This window comes from Neophocaena asiaeorientalis, unplaced genomic scaffold (genome assembly GCF_003031525.2).
Source record: "Neophocaena asiaeorientalis asiaeorientalis breed wild unplaced genomic scaffold, Neophocaena_asiaeorientalis_V1.1 scaffold256, whole genome shotgun sequence".
Lineage (NCBI taxonomy): Eukaryota > Metazoa > Chordata > Mammalia > Artiodactyla > Phocoenidae > Neophocaena > Neophocaena asiaeorientalis.
This window is the reverse complement of record NW_020185324.1, coordinates 221,718-243,672: the sequence shown is the minus strand read 5'-3', so window position 1 is coordinate 243,672 and position 21,955 is coordinate 221,718. Positions and strand designations below refer to the sequence as shown.

The 21,955-nt window shown below is 41.4% G+C and overlaps 1 protein-coding gene across 4 annotated transcripts in view; it reads left to right on the top strand.

Annotated features, from left to right (window-relative positions):
* Positions 1-21,955, top strand: part of TJP2 (tight junction protein 2) — a 129,371-nt gene that overhangs the window by 68,150 nt on the left and 39,266 nt on the right. For all 4 annotated transcript variants that reach the window (XM_024734302.1, XM_024734303.1, XM_024734301.1 and 1 more), the window contains 3 exons: positions 17,327-17,380; positions 20,141-20,265; positions 21,429-21,531. In XM_024734302.1, coding sequence (XP_024590070.1) covers positions 17,336-17,380; positions 20,141-20,265; positions 21,429-21,531 — 273 coding nt within the window. In that variant the 5' untranslated portion in view covers positions 17,327-17,335. The remainder of the gene's footprint in view (positions 1-17,326; positions 17,381-20,140; positions 20,266-21,428; positions 21,532-21,955) is intronic.

Sequence of the window (21,955 nt, the reverse complement as noted above, 5' to 3'; positions counted from 1 at the left end):
GGGTCACAGGACCCAAGGTGGATACCAAATTTCAGGGATGCTCAAGTAAGTCCCTTATATAAAATGCCATAGTATTTGCACGTAACCCAGGCAGTTCCTCCTGTATACTTTCAGTTATCACTAGATTACTTATAATATCTAATAATATAATGTAAATGCTATGTAAATAGTTGCTTGCATGTGGCAAATTGAAGTTTTTTTAGTTTTGTTTTTGTTTTTTTATTACAGTATTCATATTTTATTTTTCTTTAGTTGAAAGATACTGGAAGTACGGAAATATAGCATCACTGTGAAGAAATCCTTTTTTTAAATTTTTATTTTATATTGGGGTATAGTTAATTTACAATGTTGTGTTAGTTTCAGGTGTACAGCAAAGTGGTTGTACATATACACATACATATATCCATTCTTTTTCAGATTCTTTTCCCAGGTAGGTTATTACAGAATATTGAGTAGAGTTCCCTGTGCTATAGAGTAGGTCCTTGTTGATTATCTGTTTTATATATAGTCATGTTTATATGTTAATCCCAAACTCCTAATTTATCCCTCCCCCCCCCAAAGTTTTGCTTTTTGGAACTTTCTGAAATTTTTTTTTTTTTAATATATTTTCAATCCATGGTTGGCTGAATCTGCAGAACCTGCAGATACAGAGGCCAACTGTAATATGTATTAAGGTTCCTCCATGTCTTTTCATGGCTCCATAGCTCATTTCTTTTTAGCACTGAATAATATTTCCTTTGTCTGGAAGTGCCACCGTTTATTTATCCATTCACCTACAAGAGGGACGTCTTGGTTGCTTCCAAGTTTGGGCAGTTATGAATAAAGCTGCTAAAAACCACATGCAGATTTTCGTGTGAACATAAACTTTCATCTCCTTTGGTTAAATACCAAGGAACATGATTGCTAGATCGTATGGTAAGAGGATGTTTAGTTTTTTTAAGAGCCTACCAAACTGTCTTTCACAGTGGCTGCACCATTTTGCATTCTCACAAACAGTGAACGAGAGGTCCCATTGGTCCACATCCTCACCAGCATTTGGTGTTGTCATTTTTCAGATTGGGATCATTCTAATATGTATGTAGTGGTGTCTCATTGTTACTTAAATTTGCATTTCCTCGACGATGTGGAGCATCTTTTCATATGATTATTTGGCATGTGTATATCTTCTTGGTGAGGTATCTGTTGAAGTCTTTGGCTGATTTTTTAATCCAATAGTTTGTTTCCTTATTGCTGAGTTTTAGGAGTTCTTTTGTATATTTTGGATAACAGTCCTTTATCAGATGTGTGTTTTGCAAATATTTTCTCCCAGTCAGTGGTTTGTCTTCTCATTCTCTTGACATTGTCTTTCACAGAGAAGAAGTTTTTAATTTTAATTGAAGCTTCTTAATTCCTTGTTTTGTGGATCATCAGGCCTTTATGTTTTCATATGTAAAAAGGGAGGAATTTTATAGTTTTTGGAAGGATCAGTGGTCAAGAGCCATAAAGCATTTAGCACAGTGTCTGGCACATTGTGACGTTCGGTTAATAATGGTGTATGTCATGCCCCCTCATTTAAACGTGTTTTCACAGGGGCACAGCTGTTAGGGAACTTATACCTAACTGGTTATTGAAAGAGCCAGAAATGAAATAAAATAAAGTCCAACCCTATTCCCTTCCTGCACTCTCTTCTTACCAAGTCACTGAGGAAGAGTTACTGAGCTGGATTGACTGAACCCAGGCCAACTGCTTGAAAGTGACCATCATGCTTTTTAAGATGTTCTGAGTTGTCAGAGTGATTGGATCCGTTGCAGGTCTGGTGCCCAAGCACCAACAACCATGGCTTTTGTTTTTTTTTTTTTTTGGTTGGTTGGTTGGTTTCAAGGCCAGGGACCAGTCATCACTCATGGGTAGGTTCTGAAAGGCACAATCGCTGTATAGTGAAAGAGGCAACGTACTTCAGTCGAAAGGATACAGGCTTTGTAGCCACGCTGACAAGGGTTAGAATCTATCCTCTGCCACCTTTAACTTGTATAACCTCAAACAAGTTACTTTATTTCTCTGACTTCAGTCTTCTTTTCTGTAAAATGGGTCCAATAATTATGGTAATGATAATAGCTGAAAATGGCAGAGCATTGGTTATGTGTGCAGCACCACCCTGAGTTCTGTACATGAATTACCTGATTAAATTCTCACAACAACTCTAGGGGAGTGGGTCTTGTGACTACCGCTGCTTTACAGATGGGGGAAACTGAGGCAAGGAGAAGTTAAGTAATGGAAGTGGTGGAGCAAGGATTAGAATCCCCACTTTCTGGGAATTCCCTGGCAGTCCAGTGGTTAGACCTCCGCCCTCTCACTGCTGAGGGCCCAGGTTCAATCCCTGGTAGATTCCGTAAGCCACTAAGATCCCGTAAGCCATGTGGCGCAGCCAAAAAAGAAAAAAAAGAATCCCCACTTTCTGACTGCAGAATCCATGATGCATTCTTTAAATTAAAAAAAAAAAAAGCTGTATTGATATAGTTCACGAAATAAAAGTGTACAATTCAGTGGTTTTTAGTATATTTACAGAGTTGTGCAACCAACACCATATCAATTTTAGAACATCTTTATCACCCCAAAGAGGAAACCCTGTACGCATTTAGCCAGTCACCCCACATTTCTCCCCGTATTCCCCTATTCCTAGGCAACCACTCGTCTACGTTTGGTTTCTATGGATTTGCCTCTTCTGGACATTTTACATAAATGCAATCATAATATTTTGTGATTTCTCGAAATATTATGCATCTGGCTTCTTTAATAATGTTTTCAAGGTTTATCCTTGTTGGAGCATGTATTGGTATTTCTTTCCTTAATAGGCTAAATAATAGTCGATTATATGCATATACCACACTTTGTTTACCCATTTATTATTTGATGGACCTTTGAATGGTTTCCACTTTTCTGCTATGATAAGTAGTGCTGCTGTGAACATCTGTGTACAGGTGTTTGTGTGGACATATATTTCCATTTCCCTTGGCTTCCATATGTGTTCTTATTGTAGTTAATCATACTCTGGGAGAGTATGATTTCTTCTGGGAGAAAGAAAACAGTTTCTTACTTGGGAGTGGTCCCCTTACATTGCTGCTGCAGAACTAATGGTGGAGACCTTTACGGAGAGTGGTGATTGTGTGATGGCAATGGGCAAGGCTCTTTACAAGCATTACTCCATTCAGTCCTCACAACAATTATAATAGGGTAGGGATTTTGAGCCCATTTTATAGATGAGGCAACTGAGCCTCAAGCAAACTGCTCAAGGTCACAGAGCTTGTAGAGTGTGTGAGAGATGAACTTGGACCCAGGCATGTGCAGTGACCTACAGGGCTATTCCCACCATGTTATGTGGCTGCCATTGTCAGGGGTATTTATGACAACCCCACCTCCCCATTGAAGGTTTACTGGCCTGGATTTTATAGTGTTTTTGTGGGAGTTTGCTTCATTTCACCCTGTGAAACAGATGATGATATACTTGTTTTCACCAAGTAGCAATGGAATTGAGTGGGTGCCCAAGGTCATGGATCAGTTGGGAGGGGCAGAGTCTTGGCTGGAAGTGTCTTCCTGGGAGTCTGGGTTCATTGCTTTGTGCCTTTCAGCACAACTGCTTTCAAAACTGCAGATTGCACCCCTAGGAATACTGTCATCCTCTCCCAGTTCTCTATTATTTCCTTAAATACGCACTGAAATTTTACCTTAGGTAGATACTCTGGTACCCATCAGCAATAACTCTGGAATCTAATCCTGTGAATTCTGTTGAGCTATCAAGAATCCCTCTTTAAACTTCTGTGTGTAGCTTTTTTCTTTAACCCTGGTCACACCCAGGCTGTGTCCGCTGTGAGTTGTGTGCTATGAGCACACCGTGCGCACTAGTTGTTCCCTGTCAGCGCTTACCTTCGTGAGTTGTGAAGGGAGGGTAAGGAGCTAGTGGTGACATTGTAGTCGCATTTGAACATGAAATACTTATGGAATAAACTGTGAAAGATTTTTTTTTTTTGAAACCAAGAATTACATAAAGGGTTGTTTAACTCACTGCTTACTAGTTTACTGCTACCGGAAAGGGTTTGGCTTTGAAGAGACACAGGCAAGTGCCTTGAAGCCAAAGACTTGGTTTATAATCTTAAAAACTACTCATTTTAGGAAGAGCAATTTTTCGCCTTTTCTAGGGAAAAGGGGCTCCTGTGTACTTATTTGACGGGTGTTTCAAAACTGGGTCTGGTGAAGAGAATTTTCACTAATTCACAGCCATTAAAATAAGGCCAATTTCCTGGGGGAAGGGTGGGGGGAGGGTGAAACACAAAAGCCCTGTGATCAGCTAGAGGTAGGTGGGCTCTGGTTTGCCCACCCATCCTGAGGCTGGCTGGCTGTTTGTTTATACTCTCTCTTGAGATGCCTTCTAAAATGACATACTGGACACAGCATAAAAACACCATAGGGGGCTTCCCTGGTGGTGCAGTGGTTGAGAGTCCGCCTGCCGATGCAGGGGACACGGGTTCGTGCCCCGGTCCGGGAAGATCCCACATGCCGTGGAGCGGCTGGGCCCGTGAGCCATGGCCACTGAGCCTGTGCGTCCGGAGCCTGTGCTCCGCAACGGGAGAGGCCACACAGTGAGAGGCCCGCGTACCGCAAAAAAACAAAAAACAAAAAACAAAAAAAAACCGCCATAGGAATCCTGGTGCAGGTAACCATTAGCCCAGTTTATACTGGTGGTGGTCTCCCAAGATTTCTTATCTGCTGTATGGAGCCTCCTGGGAACCTTGATGATTTCACTTTGTGCTCCTTCTGTCTTACTTGCTTTCTTCCTCTCTCCTTTTATTTCCTTCCTTATGAGGTGTCCACATAATATTTTTAAGGGCTTAGTGTGTGCAAAGCACACATCACATTCTACACATAGAAAAGGAATCAAATCTGGGGTGGGGCTCCAGCCTCACATCCGTATCTGACAGCGTTAACTGTGTGAATTACGGCTTCAGCTTTCCTGTTTGTAGAATGGAGACAGTCGTAGCTAACTCACAGGGTTGTGGGCATCAGTGAAAAACTGAGAGCCATGGGCGAGGTGCCTGCTGAGTGTTAATGGCTTCCTTCCGTTCCAGTTCCCATAGCCGTCTGGTCTCCTGTTTGCAGGATGGCTGTGTGTTTTAAGACTCCCAAGCTGTAATTAAGTTATTTAACACATCTGTCCGTGCTGAGGACGTAGCATCCCATGTGTGTTATTAAACAGCTTACTTCCCAGCCACACCAAGTGCTTGCAGTGTCTTGCACACACCTTACAGATTATCCCTCCTGCTCTGCGGTTCCCTCCCCAGGTCATCCACCCACCCAACAAGTTAGTCATCTTTCAGCACTGAGCTCGCGTAGAACGCAGGAGGGCCTCCCCTGCCACACTTCCATCCACTGCAGACCTCCCATCCTGGTTATTAATAACACGCATTCATGCCATCAATTTCACATTGTATATACCTGCCATTACTTCAGGGGTCGCCTTGCTCCAGCCCCATGTAGCCTTTTTTCTTTCATGATTATAAGCTTGTTTCTCACCTCATGGCCTTTGCATCTGCTGTTCCCTCTCCTTGGAGAGAGGTCCAGGTTTTCTTATGATTCATTCTTTCCACTGTCGCATCCCATGGCATTTACTGCTACTGGAGATTATAATATATGTTTACTTGTCTGTTATCTCCGTTAAAATCCTCCCTGTGAGGGGAGGACACTGGGTTGTACTCCCCCCCGGCATCTACAGCAGTGTCTGACACCTGCTGGGTTCTTGGGGAATATTCGTTGAACGAATGAGCCTTGTATATTCGTCTGCTGTTGTAGTTGCATTGACTTGTGATTACTGTTTACGTGTCCCAGTTCCCCGCTGCACTGTGACTGCCTGAGGGTGATGATGTAGGGTAATTTTTCTTTTATCCACAGGGCGGGTGTCTAGTTGCTCGGTAGATGTTTCTCGAATATGTGACTATGGAAGTTAGGGATCTTGGAAAAGGTAAATCCCTAAACTGTTGAGATTTTCTCATGGAGGCAGCTGTCCACCACAAAGTGTCCTTTTGATGCCACTGGTAGAATAGCTGCTCATCAGAACAGGCTGCAGGGGTTCTGATGGCCTTTTCACTAGCGGCCCCTCCTGCCTTTCTTTTTTCAGGGTCTTTGCCCTGTGCTGTTCTCTGGGTCCTGCACAACCCCACCCACTCCCCAATTGTATTCACTCTACAGACCTCATCTCAATGTCCCTTGCTCATGAGAAACACCTCCCACTCCCCACTCAGCCAGGTAGGTCAGGTGCTAGCTGCTGTCAGACTTCCTGAAGGCAGCGCTGTGTATGATCTGATCTTCATTTGATCCTCAAGGTCTGGCATACTGTACTTGGTAAACATTTGTTGAATGAATGAGTAAAGAATTAGTATATGTGCACACCTCCATTCATAGCAGCATTATTCACAATAGCCAAGAGGTGAGAGGAACCCAAGGGTCCATTGGTGGATGAATAAATAAAATATGGCATATGTATGCAGTGGAATATTATTCAGCCTTAAAAAGGAAGGAAAGCCTGACACATGTTACAAGGATGAACCTTGAGGACATTATGCTAAATGAAATAAACCAGACCAAAAAAGTCAAATACTGTATGATTTCACTTACATGAGATATTCAGAGTAAATTCATGGGAACAGAAAGTAGAATAGTGGTTGCCAGGGGCTGAGAGGAGAAGGAATGAGGAGTTGTTCAATGGGTATAGAGTTTCAGTTTTGCCAGATGAAAAAGTTCTGGAGATTGGCAACCAAAAAGTTCTGGAGATTCACAACAACGTGAACGGACCTGACACTACTGAGCTGAACACTTAGAAATGGTTAAGATGATACATTTTATGTTATGCAGTTTTTTTTAGCACAATTTTTAAAAAAGAGTGAGCGATGGTAGAGACTGTGACTTTTGGAAATCATTGAAGAAGAATCTTGAATTTTTAACTTGTGGGATGCCTATGAGTTCTGGGCAATATGCATAAATGTAAGGGAAAGAAGTGTTTATTTCCTCATCGGGGAAGCAGGAGTGTTTACTAAGGACAGTCACAGTAAAGGAGTGAGCTGCTTTGTGCCCTCTGTCCTTGCTTCTCTGCGCCTGGGGCCCTGGGCTGGTCCTGTCTGGTCAGCTGGGGTCGCGTCCTGAGCATCCCCTCGGCTTCTAAGGGTCCTGCTTCAGTGGGACTCCTTTGTCCTCCCTGCCCTGCCCAGTGTAAGATTTGAAACAAACTTTCATTCATTTCCTATCCTATTTTGCTGTCCCAACACTTCTGAAGGACTTACTCTTGTAGGGTCCAAGGGAAGGACGTGAACATGTTCGAGTGCCCGTTCAGCAGTGCACTTTGTAGGGAAAGGTTGCCTCATCCCAGGCTGACATTCGCCCTCCAAGGTGTAGGTGTGTTATCCCCATTTCGTGAAGGAGACAGATTATCCCAGGCCCACAGCTAAGTGACGGAACAGAGATTGCCCCCAGATCATCTGCCTTTAAAACTCACGTCCTTGCGTCTGCTTCAAGTTGCTTCCTATATGGTCTGCATCTCGTGGTCCACGTTTATTTCACATCTCAACCTTAAATAAGTCAGGGGGCTCACTCTCACTCGCTCTGGCCCATTGATGTCACATACACTGTGGTAGTGAAAAGGACCCCCAGCTCCCTGAGACCATGCTTCCAAAATCCCAAGCCCAACTTTCAAACCCCCGGTATCCCATACAGTCTTTCTTAGCTGTTCAGAAACCCAAAATGTGCTTTTCCACCCCACCCCCACAAGTGGTAAAGACAGAGAGAGAAATGGATAGCAGGGCGCTTTATTATTCTTTTATCTTCAAAATTTACAGAAAGGGGAGAGAGAGGAAGAAGCTCTGCTTCGTGAGCGTTCTGTCCCTGCGGTGGCTCTGAGCTGCACCAGCAGCCCAAGTACAGATTTACGTATCTCCAAGGATGAGCAACTTCTTATCTTCATGCCTTTTAATTTTCTAGGTAACAGTAGCAATTCCATTCTTCTGAAACATTACCAGTAGCTGTTCAGCCGGTTTATGCTTTTCTTGTGTGTGTGTGTGTGTGTGTGTGTGTGTGTGTGTGTGTGTGTGTGTGTGTGTGTGTGTGTTCGTATGTGTGTGTATGGGAGCATCTATGTAAATAAAACTTCTCTACGTGTCTCTAGAATGCCCTACTTACTTAATAATTTCTACTTGGATATTGAATCATTCTTCATGTCTAAAAGGAATATTTACTCCAGTTCTCTGGTTCCCTGGCACAGGAGAGAGGGAGGAAAAGAAAGCTAAAAGAGCGGTGCAAATCCAGACTGCTTTCTTTTCTCCTCACAAGTGGTGCTTTTCAAAGCGTTTGGCGTCCCTGCTGTATGGATGTGTCACTGAGAGATGACAACAGGATTTGCTGGCAATGTGGGCCACTATTGTATCTGCCTTACGTAACCACGTGGAGTGATGGCAATGGGTGAGCAGCCTGGGATGTAGGCAGTGGTCTGGTTGCTTAACCTCCAGGGGCCATGAAGACCACTCAGGTCCTCCAGAGGATGTGGATCCAGGCTGTTAAAAAGTTGGGGAGATTGAAAGTCCATGTGAGTCCCTCTATAAGCTCTCCCCTTTTTCTTTCCTGACCTTTCTTTTGCGGGAAGTTGGGTGGGGGGAGCCTTCTCACAGTGGTTCCTTTTTCCTTTGCTTTATTTGTGCTTCTGGCAGCTTTCAGTAACAAATTGTGAGATGCAGGTTGTAGTCATTGGTGGGTTTTTAAAATACTTGTATTATTTTTAGCAGACGTATGCAAAACTGATAACCTCTTATGGGGTTTCTGAATCAAAGGCTGCTGTTTTCCATGTGTTGGGAATCTGCAAGCACGGTGTTGCTTCCTGGGGATAACTTAATAGTTTGCCTATTAGATGTTTGTTTGTATTTGGGTAATTGTAATTTCTTGTTTGGGGAAAAAACTTTTTGCTTCCTTATCCTGCAGAAATGTATATTCTTATTCTTTTTAAAAATACTCTTCTATCTCAGATTCTAAATGATAGAAAAAAAGCTTTTCCCTTGTTTTTTTTTTCCTTTTATAGTTTGAACATCTGTAGCACTATAACATGTGTGTTTACTTTTATGGTGGGTGGGATTTTTATCAAACATGTACCTTATGGGCAGATGTTGATCAATCTTTAGCTTTGGCTCTGACCCTCCATCACTGGGAAGCAACAATTTGTAGACAAAAAGCTTAAAGATTTCCTGTTGGGGCAGTGAAGACTTTTGGTGTTTGCCTTCTGGTTGGTTTTTAACACGTTTCCATATTCTTTATGTAAAATATGGGATTTACCTGTTTGGCCAAGATTTTTCAAAGGAAAGAAACTTTATAACAACTAGAGAATATTTTTTAAAAGATCGAATAACTGTTTGTGTTTGGCCCTTTCTCATTCTGCATGTAAATACCTTACTGCTAACACAGTGTTTTATTTATGGTAAAAAAAAAAAAAATTGGCCCCCTTTTATCTTCCTGTGTTGTCTAGGAATGAGTCATTACAATTTTGTGGGGGTGATTATTCACACTACTTACAGGAAAAGTGAAAGTGAGGCGGGGAAGCGGAGGTCCTCCTGCTGCTGGAATGTTGACTCTTGGGGTGAAAAGGAGACTTGGCGTCTTCTGCAGCCTGCTGCTCCCTCAGAGCTAGCCTCTCCTCCACCTCGCCTGCCTTCATGCACCTCTCAAATTACTGCTACGATCCCACCCTGCCCTCCTCCAGTCCAAACGGTCACACTTCCTTCTGCTCTTTGGCTTTGCAAAGTCTGTACTGCATTAACAAATATTTGGTATGAGGTCCTTGGGCCAGGAATCATTGAGTACCCTTTGTTCACTCATGAACCCGTCCCCCTTTCCCCTCTGTTTTGTTTTGTTTTTGTTTTTTTTGTTTTTTTTGCAGTATGCGGGCCTCTCACTGTTGTGGCCTCTCCCGTTGCGGAGCACAGGCTCCAGACGCGCAGGGTCAGCGGCCATGGCTCACGGGCCCAGCCGCTCCATGGCATGTGGGATCTTCCCGGACCGGGCCACGAACCCGTGTCCCCTGCATCGGCAGGCGGACTCTCAACCACTGCACCACCAGGGAAGCCCTCCCCTGTGTTCTTTAACTTACAAAATGTTTGGTACATATCAGAGAATTACGTGTCTAAATCATAAAGCATAATTATAAAATATACCCATGAGCCCATCGCACATACCCATGGACCCTCCACCAAAATGGACCCAAGGTCCCTTCTCACTCCTCTGCCTCACCCCAGGTCACGTACACATACATACACACAAACATCTCTAAACAAAAGATTGGTTTTGTTTGATTTTTTTCCCATTGTAATAGAAAACGCATAACATAAAACTTATCGTTTTAGTCATCTTAAGTGTACAAGAATATATTAAGAATATTCGCATTTTTATGAAACAGTGTTTGCTCTTTGAATTATATAAAACTGATAGCACACTCTATAAATTCTTCTGGGATGTTTTTCACTCCATATTATGTTTGCGATGCATCTATGTTGTGGATGTGTGGCTCTAGTTTATTTTCATTGCAGTATAACATTGCATGTTAATAGTATATCACAATTTATTTGTCAGTTTTGCTCTTGAGAGATCGTTTGGGTTGTCTCCAGGTTTGGGCTGTTGAAACATTGCTGCTGTGAATACTCTCTATGTGGATCTGTGTGCACTTACTGGCACGTTGTTCTCGGGCCTCTGCGCAGGAGAGGAATCACTGCGTTGTGAATACGAGTACCTTTACTCTGATATATGTGTGCTTGTAAAGCTCTCCAAAGGCTAAGCAGCTCCCTGCCGGCATTCATGCAGTCTAAATATTGACAGCAATTCTCTGATCTCTGCACAGCCCAGCACAGATTGGGTGGGGCCCAAGCCCGTTGGCCCAGTTCGAAAGGCCTGATCTCAGCTGTCAGCTGAGTTGCTGCATGCCAGTAGGCTGTCCCCGGCCATGTACCCGGAGCTGATTTTCTGGGGAATATGTGTGATTGTGTGGGGTGTCTGTGTTTCTGGAAAGATAGTATATAGTTGAGGCAGACTTTCAGTGATTGGCTTTTCGTGGCACACCTGTGGTTGGTAAGCTCTACATGGGCTTTGGCTGGTTTTTTTTTTACCAGTGTAGTCCAGGTGCCACAAACCACATGCTTGGCACATAATGGATACTCAGTAAATATTTTTGAGTGAGTGAGTGTGTGAATAAGTGAATGAATGAATGAATGAAGGGTTTTCTCTGAGACTTTGTAAGAAGTCACAGCTTTGTGGGCTAAATACAGCATGGTGTACTTTTAATTCTCAAAGGCACTATTAAAATTTATTTTACTCTAATTGCCTCACCTTTAAAATTAAGATTTAAACTTTATTACTTAATAAATTCTTTTAATATTATATTTAAGTAGTCAGTGGTTTGTGTCAAAACCCATTAACCCTAGATAAGAAGAAGTCACTTATAATCTGAGCAGTTTCATGACAAGTTGGTGAAGTCTTTGGCACCTGGCAAGGTCTGATTGATTGAAAATTTGATTCAGTCCTGTTGACATGGTGGTGGTGAGGGATTCATCCTTTCTCTGCCAAATCGAATTTAAATTACTACTGCAGGCAGCACAGGAATGCTTAAGGACAGTATAATCTTATTAAGGAAGAACAGTGAATTTCAAAAGCCAGGTGCTTGGACAACATTTTGAAAATAAATTTTGTAGTAATGCATTTATTTTGCTAAATGATAAAAAAATTTTAAATGCAAAACTTTTAATGGAGAGTTTGCTGTTTTTATTTTTGACATTTATTCTAAAAGCACTGAACTCATAAAAATATTCTCTGCCATACCACAACTCCTGGGGAGGTTTAATATTTTTTGGTATTTACTCTTCCAGTCTTTTCCCTGTATGCTTATGAAAATAAATATATCAGGGAAATAAAAAACAGAAACAAAATGATGTTTTGTGTCTTGATTTTTCCCCTCAATAGACATTTAAGTATAGATATGTATATATGTAACCAATCTGTTGTTGGACATTTCATTGATTATCTGTTAAAAATTATAAGCAGATGTAAACAAATTTATATGTATATCTTTGTGCACTTGTGCAAATATTTCTGTAGAATAAATTCCTAGAAGTGGAATTGATTGATCAAACGGTATGTAGATTTTACATTTTGAGACATATTAATAATTTGGCCCCTGGAGGGTTTATACCAATTTATATTCCCACTGCTTCTACCAATAGCAGGCAGACCTGAAAATATAAAACAAATTCTCGGGTTTCCCCGGTGGCGCAGTGGTTGAGAGTCCGCCTGCCGATGCAGGGGACGGGGGTTCATGCCCCGGTCTGGGAGCGGCTGGGCCCGTGAGCCATGGCCACTGGGCCTGCGCGTCCGGAGCCTGTGCTCCGCAACGGGAGAGGCCACAACAGTGAGAGGCCCGCGTACCGCAAAACAAAAACAAAAACAAAAAAAAAACAACGAATTCTCTTTCTAATTGAAAACACAGGCATCATAAAGAAAAAACTTTAAAAATGGACAGAAGTTAAATGATTATTTCAGTGCCTGTGTATTTCATTGTGTTGATTCATTTAACCTAGATATCACTCTCTTTTTGGACATTGTGCTCCCCTCCACCCTATAGCGCTGCCCAATCCTAGGGGTCATTGTCATGGTACTGGTTCTTTTCTGATGACTTTTAAATACATTTTTGGGGCAGGGTACTGTGCTGTTTTTCTTAATATACAGGAGTATAATTATATTCAAAGAGGAGTTGGCAACTGTATTTATTTTACCACAACTTACAGAGTAATTCACTTTGTTGAAATTTGTCAGCTTTAAGGTATAGTAAAGAGCAGAGAAGAAACTTGGAAAATATACATGCTAGTAAGGTCACTTCCAGGTGATAGTGGATTGGTTGTACAAAAGCCACTTTGAAAACCGAAGGTGCCAAGAAGTTAGGAGGTGTTCTCTGGAAATGGAAAGAGATGCTCAGTTCTGATCAGCTGGGTTTCTGCTTACTATTTCCCTTTAAGAAAAAATTCTTTTTTTGTTGTTTTAAATTTATTTATTTATGTATTTTTTTAAGTCACAATTTTTTTTAAAATAAATTTTATTTATTTATTTATTTTTGGCTGTGTTGGGTCCTCGCGGCTGCGCGTGGTCCTTCTCTAGTTGTGGAGAGCGGGGGCCACTCCCCATTGTGGTGCGCAGGCTTCTCATTGCGGTGGCCTCTCTTGTGGTGGAGCACGGGCTCCAGGCTTGTGGGCCTCAGCAGCTGTGGCGCCCGGGCCCAGCTGCTCCGCGGCACGTGGGAATACTCCCCGACCAGGGCCCGAACCCGCGACCCCTGCATCGGCAGGCAGACTCTCAACCACTGCACCACCGCCCTGAATTCTATTTTTAAATCTCTCAGAGTTCTTGGAGCCAGATGGTATTAACCAGGGAAATGTCCCTAAAGTGAGTACATAGAGGGAGGAGGGAACTAAAAGACTATAAACTCCTCTCAATTTGAGTAATCAGTTATAGCTACTCAAGATGGCTGGCTCATCTTTCTTCTCTACATACAAGCAAAACTGCCTTTTCCTAATCCTGTTCTATCAAAGGATAAATTATCTGCTCCAATATATCAGTTGTTAGAATTGCCTTTTGTGCTAAACGTCTTTCCCCCCCAAGCCTAAGAGTTTGTTAACTGGGTAAAACAGGAGCACATTATCTGGACGTGTTTTGATTCTTTTCTCTGTCATTAGTAGCAGTGCAGAGATGGCCCAGGTGATTTTTTTAAAAATTTAATGTAAAGGAACTAGATAGTTTTTCTTAAACTATTTGTATATAATAAGTACAGCAAGGCTTTTTATTCATATAATTAGATTCCTTTCCTTTGTGTCCTTATGTTTTAGATATTCTCTGTTTAAAAAAAAATGTAGCTGGATCTACTTGTTTTTAGTCCATCTTGACCATCTGTCTTTATATTTATTGTGATTACTCTTCTATATTCTTCTATATTCATTTCTGCAGTCACAGTTTGTTTTGTATTTGCCCTGCTTTTTCTAAATTTCCCATTTTGTCTCTTCTGCCTGCTTTTGGATTGACTTTTGTTTTGCTTTGTTTTCATTTTATTTTCCTCTCTGCTATCTTGGAAATTATATATGCCAGAAAATTTAACCTGTGGGTTTTACCCAGTGAAATTCAAAATTAATCTACAGTTTAACTCTACTCTTGAATAAAATATTTAGAATAATTAAATCGTGTTTAAGTCTTCTGGATTTACATGCTATGTTGCCCAGTGTTCTACTTTTGTCTTATTTGTTTAACTCTCACAAATCATACGTTATTATATTGATTAGTTGCATACAGCCAATATATGTCCAGGCTTACATTCCTTCTTGTGTCTTAGGTCTTCCTGCTGGGATTATTCCTTTCTTAAATTTATCCTTTGGAAGTTCTTTTATTGCTTGTGATAAACTTTCCCAATTTTTGTTTTAAAAAAATATGTCTTTCTGCCCCCTAAATCAACAGATACTGTTTTAAAGATACTGTTCTACCGAGTACAGCCTTTCATTATTGCTGTTTCAAAGTCAGCTCTTATTCTCTTTGCTCTTTTGTAACCTCTTCTACCTACATGCTCTCATCTCTGTATCTTTTTCTGCAGTAAGATTACCATGAATTTCAAAGTGGTTTTCTTTCTTTTTGAATTTACCCTGCTTGTGATGTATAAGCCTTCTTGAACCTGAAAAATCATCAAGTCCTGAAGAGCTGTTGTGACTTTGAGTATTGCCTCTCTCCCACACTCTCTTATCATCTCCTTCAGGAAATCTTAGAAACATTGTACGACTTTCTCACTCTTAATTTCTTTCAGGTGTCCCACTTTTTTTAATGCTTTGTGCTGTATTCTGGGTAATTTCTTCACATCTTTCTTCTAATTCATTATTGCCTTCAACCATGTGTCATATGTGGTTTAATCCATTTTTTAAATTTAATACATTATTGACTGGGGGATTTTTGCAGAAACTAACTCCTGTGGCCATAATATGTCTCCCGTCAAAAATGTGTTAATTTTATTATATTTTTTTATTTCTAGAATTTTTTCTTCAGATTTGCTTGGTCATTTTTTTTTTAATTAATTTATTTATTTATTTTTGGCTGTGTTGGGTCTTCATTGCTGCATGCAGACTTTCTCTAGTTGTGGCGAGTAGGGGCTACTCTTCGTTGCGGTGTGCGGGCTTCTCATTGTGGTGGCTTCTCTTGTTGTGGAGCATGGGCTCTAGGCGCGCGGGCTTCAGTAGTTGTGGCACACGGGCTTAGTTGCTCCATGGCATGTGGGATCTTCCCGTACCAGGGCTGGAACCCGTGTCCCCTGCATTGGCAGGCGGATTCTTAACCACTGCGCCACCAGGGAAGTCCAGCTTGTTTATTTTTGATGTTCTCTTGTGCTTTCATTATACTTTTAATTTCCCCTTTTAACTCCTTATGATAAACAAACATATGAAACATTATACATCCTTTTTTTGGTCTATGGTTATATTTCCATGAAACACTATACATCCTTTTTTTGGTCTGTGGTTATATTTCCAATATTTATAGTCTTTGATTCTGCAGTTTTTTGTTTCTTTTAACTCTCACTTGCTTTGTGTGTGTGTTTAAATTGTGAACTCATATTCCTCAAATGCTTATCTGAGGGATTCTCTGAAGCCTGTGTTTTAATGTGTTTCTAGGGGAGAATTTCATTCTCCTCCATGTACCTGGGTGGGTGGTGCTACCAATGCAGTACCACTTTGAGTGTGAGGGTTTTGGAGCGGGGAGGGTGTGGTCACATCTGTAATATGAATTTCAGCCTCAAACCTGAGTGAGTACAGGTCTACTGATACAGGAATTCTCCATGGAGATATTTTTAGTTATTTCCACTCTACCCAGAGCCAAGAATAAGGTAGGCAGGCGACTCTCCCTGCTGTCTCCATTGCCTGGTAGTGTTTTTGCCCCACATACATTCACTCTGATCTGATCTCCACTCTGTTTGGATCCTACAGTTTCTCTTTTCCTGGCCTCCTGTTGAAATGCCTGCTTCAGTGCTGCCTTATTTCTCTGGCTTTGAGCTTTCTTGGCATTTCTTGCCTTTAATGATTTCCCCTCGAAGGCAGCCTGCATTTAATGAATTATTATTATTATTATTGAATGATATCCACTGTTTTCAGATTTATCTAGACATCTATTTTATTTTATTTTTTTTATTTTTTATATTTTTGCGGTACGCGGGCCTCTCACTGTTGTGGCCTCTCCCGTTGTGGAGCACAGGCTCTGGACGCGCAGGCTCAGCGGCCGTGGCTCACAGGCCCAGCCGCTCCACGGCATGTGGGATCCTCCCGGACTGGGGCACGAACCCGTGTCCCCAGCATCGTCAGGCGGACTCTCAACCACTGTGCCACCAGGGAAGCCCTAGACATCTATTTTAGAATACTGTCAGAAACTGAAGCCCAGTGGTCTTTATGCTGGCATCATCATCTTTCACACCCACAATACTGGTGGAGAAAAGGCCAAGGGGTCCCACAGATTACAGAATTTGGCAGTCTCTGTGATAAGGCCAAGGATTCCTTTAGACATAAAAATCCATAAAACTTGAGTTCCCTGGTGGTGCAGTGGTTAGGACTCAGCACTTTCACTGGCATGGCCCCAGGTTCAATCCCTGGTCAGGGAACTAAGATCCCACAAGCTGCACAGCATGGGCATCCCCCCGCCCGCCCCCCACACACAAAAATGCATGAAACTTGCCTAGGAGGTCACCTTTGACTGGAGGAAGGGAGATTTTTTTTTTTTTTTAAAGAATGAATGTATATCTGTTTGCAACTCTAGATAAGGGCTTTTATCATGACAGTGTTTTGGAGTGGTGATAGTAAAAAAGCTTAACACTTAGTGTTCCAGTCGTTCTTTTTTTTTTCTTTTTGGCCGTGCTGCGCGGCATGTGGGATCTTAGTTCCCTGAGGAGTGATCGAACCCGCGGTCCCTGCATTTGATGTGCAGAGTCTTAACCACTGGACTGCCAGAGAAGTCCCTAATATTTCATTCTTTTTAGGGTACATCTCTCCCTATGTATTTCTCTAATTTTCTAGTATTGTTAAGTTTGCCATTTCATTCAAGGAGAGTATATTTGAAAATATAACAGGTAGTATAGTGTTCCTAAAAAATACCCACTCTTTGGTGTATAGAATGTGTGAGCTGGCCTTTCTATGGAGACATTTTGAATTATAGTTTTATTTCTAACATTGAAATGTTTGTGTTTTTAATCACATTGGTTTTGATTGTTCTAAAACAGGCCCCAGGCATGGAGGAGTTGATATGGGAACAGTACACTGTGACCCTACAGAAGGTGAGTACTACACATGTCATATCTGCTACAGTCTGTTCTTGAGTTTACAGATCATGGATCTTTTTTTTTTAATTGAAGTATAGTTGATTTACAATGTTTCAGGTATACAGCAAAGTGATTCATTAAACACACACACACACACACACAAACACTTTTTCAGATTCCTTTCCATTATAGGTTACTACAAGATATTGAATATAGTTCCCTGTGCTGTTCAGTAGGACCTTTATCTGTTTTATATATAGTTGTGTGTATCTGTTAATTCCAAATTCTTAATTTATCCCTCCTTCCCCTTTTCCCTTTGGTAACCATAAGTTTATTTTCTATGTCTGTGTATCTGTTTCAAGTTTGTAAATAAGTTCATTTGTATCATTTTTAGATTCCACATACAAGTGCTATCATATGATATTTGTCTTTCTCTGTCTGACTTACTTCATTTAGTGTGATAATCTCTAGGTCCATCCATGTAGCTGCAAATGGCATTATTTCATTCTTTTTTATGGCTGAGTAATATTCCATTGTATATGTATACCACAACAGATCATGGATCTTATTTATTTTTACACAAACACAGTTATTGCATTAACAAGGATTTGCATGTTGTTATTGTTTGGCTAAGGTCTGTATAGTATAGAAAATTATAGAGGTTAATTAATGTATTGAGGTTAATTAATGTATTCACCTGTCTCCAGATAGAATAGTTTATGAAAAAAGAGGGGAAAGGAAGGGAGGAATGGAAATAATCTGTTCTGTTTAAGGACGTTGAGGTAGCTTCTACAACTTTTGTAATTTTAATTATAGCATTTATAACTTATTCCCTCAGTGAGTTTTAAGTCCAAACTAAAAAAACATTTTTTTTAATTAAAAAAAAATGTTTTTTGGCTGCGCCACACGCATGAGGGGTCTTAGTTCCCTGACCAGGGAATGAACCCGTGCCCCTGCAGTGGAAGCTTGGAGTCCTAACCACTGGACCGCCGGGGAGTTCCCCAAACTAATTTTAAAACGTTAGTTTAGCACTCAGGAGATATGGGTTGTAGTCTTTGTCTCACTCCTGATTATATTAATAGGTTCCGAATTAATCAGATTTTAAACAACAGCCCCCTCCCCACAGTGGGGTTGAAAGTAGAAGTAAGATCACATGGAAGTGTATTTTACTTAATTTTTAAAGGTATTTCACAGGTATTGCCCCTCTTGATTAAATTAATTAGGTAATACAAAGAGCTTCTTCTAGTACTTGGAATCCAGCACATAATCACTGCTTAATGAATGTTAGCTCTGTTCCTTTTTATTCTGACAGCAGAGTTTGAGGTGGGCATGATAGGTGCTAGCCCCACTCGAAACAAGCGCAGCCACCAAGAGTTTGTAAGTGACTTGCGTGCGGCTGAGTCAAGCTAGACATGCACTCGTGATCCCAAAGGCTTATTCCATCAAGCTGCCTTGGTCAGCATCTCACTTTTCCTGGGCCCTGCATGGCTCTTTCTCCACTCTGAGTCTCTCCAGTCTCTGTCACCTCTTAGATGGATTGTAAGTTCGTCAAAGGGAGAGTTTTCCTTTGACCGTCACAACCATGAACTTCAACTCTTGACTTCAGTGCAAATTTGGTTCTTGAATAAATGTGTATTAAATCGATCCAGGTAGAAAAACACAGATTGGTGCTCAAGTGCTGAAACTTCTGGAGCAGTAATCATGATTTCTCCAGTTGAGAGGCTTCCCCTTTTAGGTCTTATTTTTCACCTCTTGTCATCTTCTGACTCTTCTCTCTGCCCTTCCACCACATACCATTTGAGTTTGGACCCCGAACTGGCAAAGGTGAGAAACATTTTTGGCCTGGTATAGAGGATGGAGCTCTCCCTATGTAAAACCAGGTACCAGGGGATAGCACTGCCAAATTCAAAGCCATGTGATTAATGAACAACAAGCCAGCTTGTCTGTGTTGCTGTTTGTTATCGATTGCCACAGTGGGCCCCACGTGGGAACTTATCTTGAGGTGAGGGTTCTTTCATTCTCTGAGAAGATTTTTATGTAATGAAACCCGTATCTAGTGTGATAGTCACGTACATGCCCCTGTGATCTGGATGAAATCCGGGAGCTTAGCTTTTTTAAACACCGAAATGAGTTGGGATTCTCTATTATTTGGGTTCACTGTGATACATTTCGCTATTAATCTTGAATCTAATTAATCTGTATTTCCATCTTATATGCATGTAGAAAAGAATTTAATGCTTTGCTCTCTCATGAGATCTCAAAACTAAGTTCATCTTCGGATTTTATCTTTAAAATCCATTTCCTTCTTTTTGACCCTATATGGAAGTGAAACCACTAGCTCCCCTAACTTGGAAGTTAAAGGTATTCTTTAAAAATATGGTTTTAGCATAGATTCAGTTGTGACCAGCCCATCTGGCTCAGGCCTGGATATGAGAACAGGTATGATTGATGAATCCAATAACACATCCTTATTTGGACAGAAGATGTAATTTCCCATCCCCTGCCAGCTTCTAGTGATAACTCCAGTCTGTGCTATCAATCTTGTCCAGCTTTCCCAAGGCTGTTTCTTGTAGATAAGGAATTTCCCTTTATAAACCTGTCAGCTAACCATGATGACGCTGTACTCTGTTTCTCACTTGTTTCTCTAAGCCTTCTGTTCCTGAGCTGTCTCCGGTTATTGGTTTGACCTTTATTTTATCGAATGCTTGTAATAAATCCTGAAAACCACTTATAGAAGGATTTTATTTTAATTTTTCTCTTAACCCCAATGAACAGGATTCCAAGAGAGGATTTGGAATTGCAGTGTCTGGAGGCAGAGACAACCCACACTTTGAAAATGGGGAGACATCAATCGTCATTTCTGACGTGCTCCCGGGTGGGCCCGCCGATGGACTGCTTCAGTGAGTGTCCTTACTCCCTGCCCCCAACCCCTGCCAGCCCACTGGTTGGCCCTAGACAGGGGGCTTTAAGTGGTGTGCACTTTTAAAATTCAAAAAGAAAAGAAAATTTTACATATGTATATTGAAAAGTCTTCAGGCAGTAATGGAGACCATAACACACCATGTTTTAACAATCCCCAAACCTTTGGGAATATCCAGGCTTTGAATAGAGGAAAGCAATAATTTCCACAGGAAGATGGTTATAACTATCTATCGTAACTATCATTCCTGGGTTTAGGAATCATTTATGAACATCGAGTGTAAAATTGGCATGCTCTTTTTTCCCCCTGATGCCTACCCACACTGTCTATATTTATTTTCATTTTTATTCATTAAGAATGCGGATAGTCTGCTTAATGATTATCTAATTTGTAAGAGGGAGGTAGAAATTGGAAAAATTTACCAGATGAAAACCCAAGTTTTCCAACTGCCAGGCTTCTGGTCTGAAGAGCAAATGCCATTGGAAAAGGTGCATGTCTGAGTCTCCTTAGGATAATTTCTCAGGGCAGAATCTAAAGTCAATTACACAGCTGCCTTGGCCACATGGCTCCAAAATTTAGCTTCTGTTGGCATTTCATCTCAATGGTCCTCTCCAAGTTAGTATTCTTTCATACAGAGAGCGTGGTAGAATTTTTACATGATTTTTTTTGATGAGACAAATAAGAGCTAGGGTTCTGTGACCTCAAAATTTCTTTAAGAATCTGAGGCGAGCTCTTGATTTCATCCCCTCCAAAACACAAGTGAATATCAACCGCCTTTGGGGAGATCTGTAGACTTGCTGAAGCGTACCGTGTACCATAGGTAAGGAGGCCCTGACACACACGTCCCATTTGTGCTCAAACCTTGCTGCTATCCAGTGCCTCCTGGAGGGACCCCGTGGGTTTGGGTCCTTCTCCCCAGGTGGTTTCCAGGAGACACTGTCCACAGTGGGCTGAGTGGCTCCTGGGTTCCTTCCTCAGAAGAGCTCAGACCAAGTTGATGGATTAGGCCTCAGGAGTCATTAGACACTGAGCCCTTTAAGAAGCATTTTGGTTCAATCCGCCACTTTTATTTGTTCCTAAATAAATGATTCAGAGGGATGAGATGGGAGTTTTTCACATTCCGTTTTTCTGTTTTATTTGCAGAGAAAATGACAGGGTGGTCATGGTTAACGGCACCCCCATGGAAGGCGTGCTCCATTCATTTGCTGTTCAGCAGCTGAGGAAAAGTGGGAAGATTGCTGCCATTGTATGTTCTGGGTTTGTTTTCAGCTCGCATCGGTAGGACTTTGTTTTTATGCCCAGAAGAAAATGACTACTTGCTCTTCAGCCCTATCTAGGGACCACTATTTCCATATCCTCAGTACTTTGGGAGAGTGATGTTAAGGGTGATGTAAAGATGTAGGTGAGGGATCCCTCCCTGCCGTCTCCTTATCCTACTCCTGACTTAAGATCAGTGCTTCTCTTGTCTGAGTGAATTTGCCTTGAGCCAGGTTAAACAATTATTCCCTAAGAGAATTAACTAGATTGAGAACAATGGTAAAACAGCATTCATTTGGAGACTAGATTATGAGCTCAGAAACTCATTTGTAAAGGCCCTCACAGGATCTGTTCTATCTTCATAAACTCCTGTTTCTTAGGAGATACTGGCAATCTGTACCATTCACTCATTT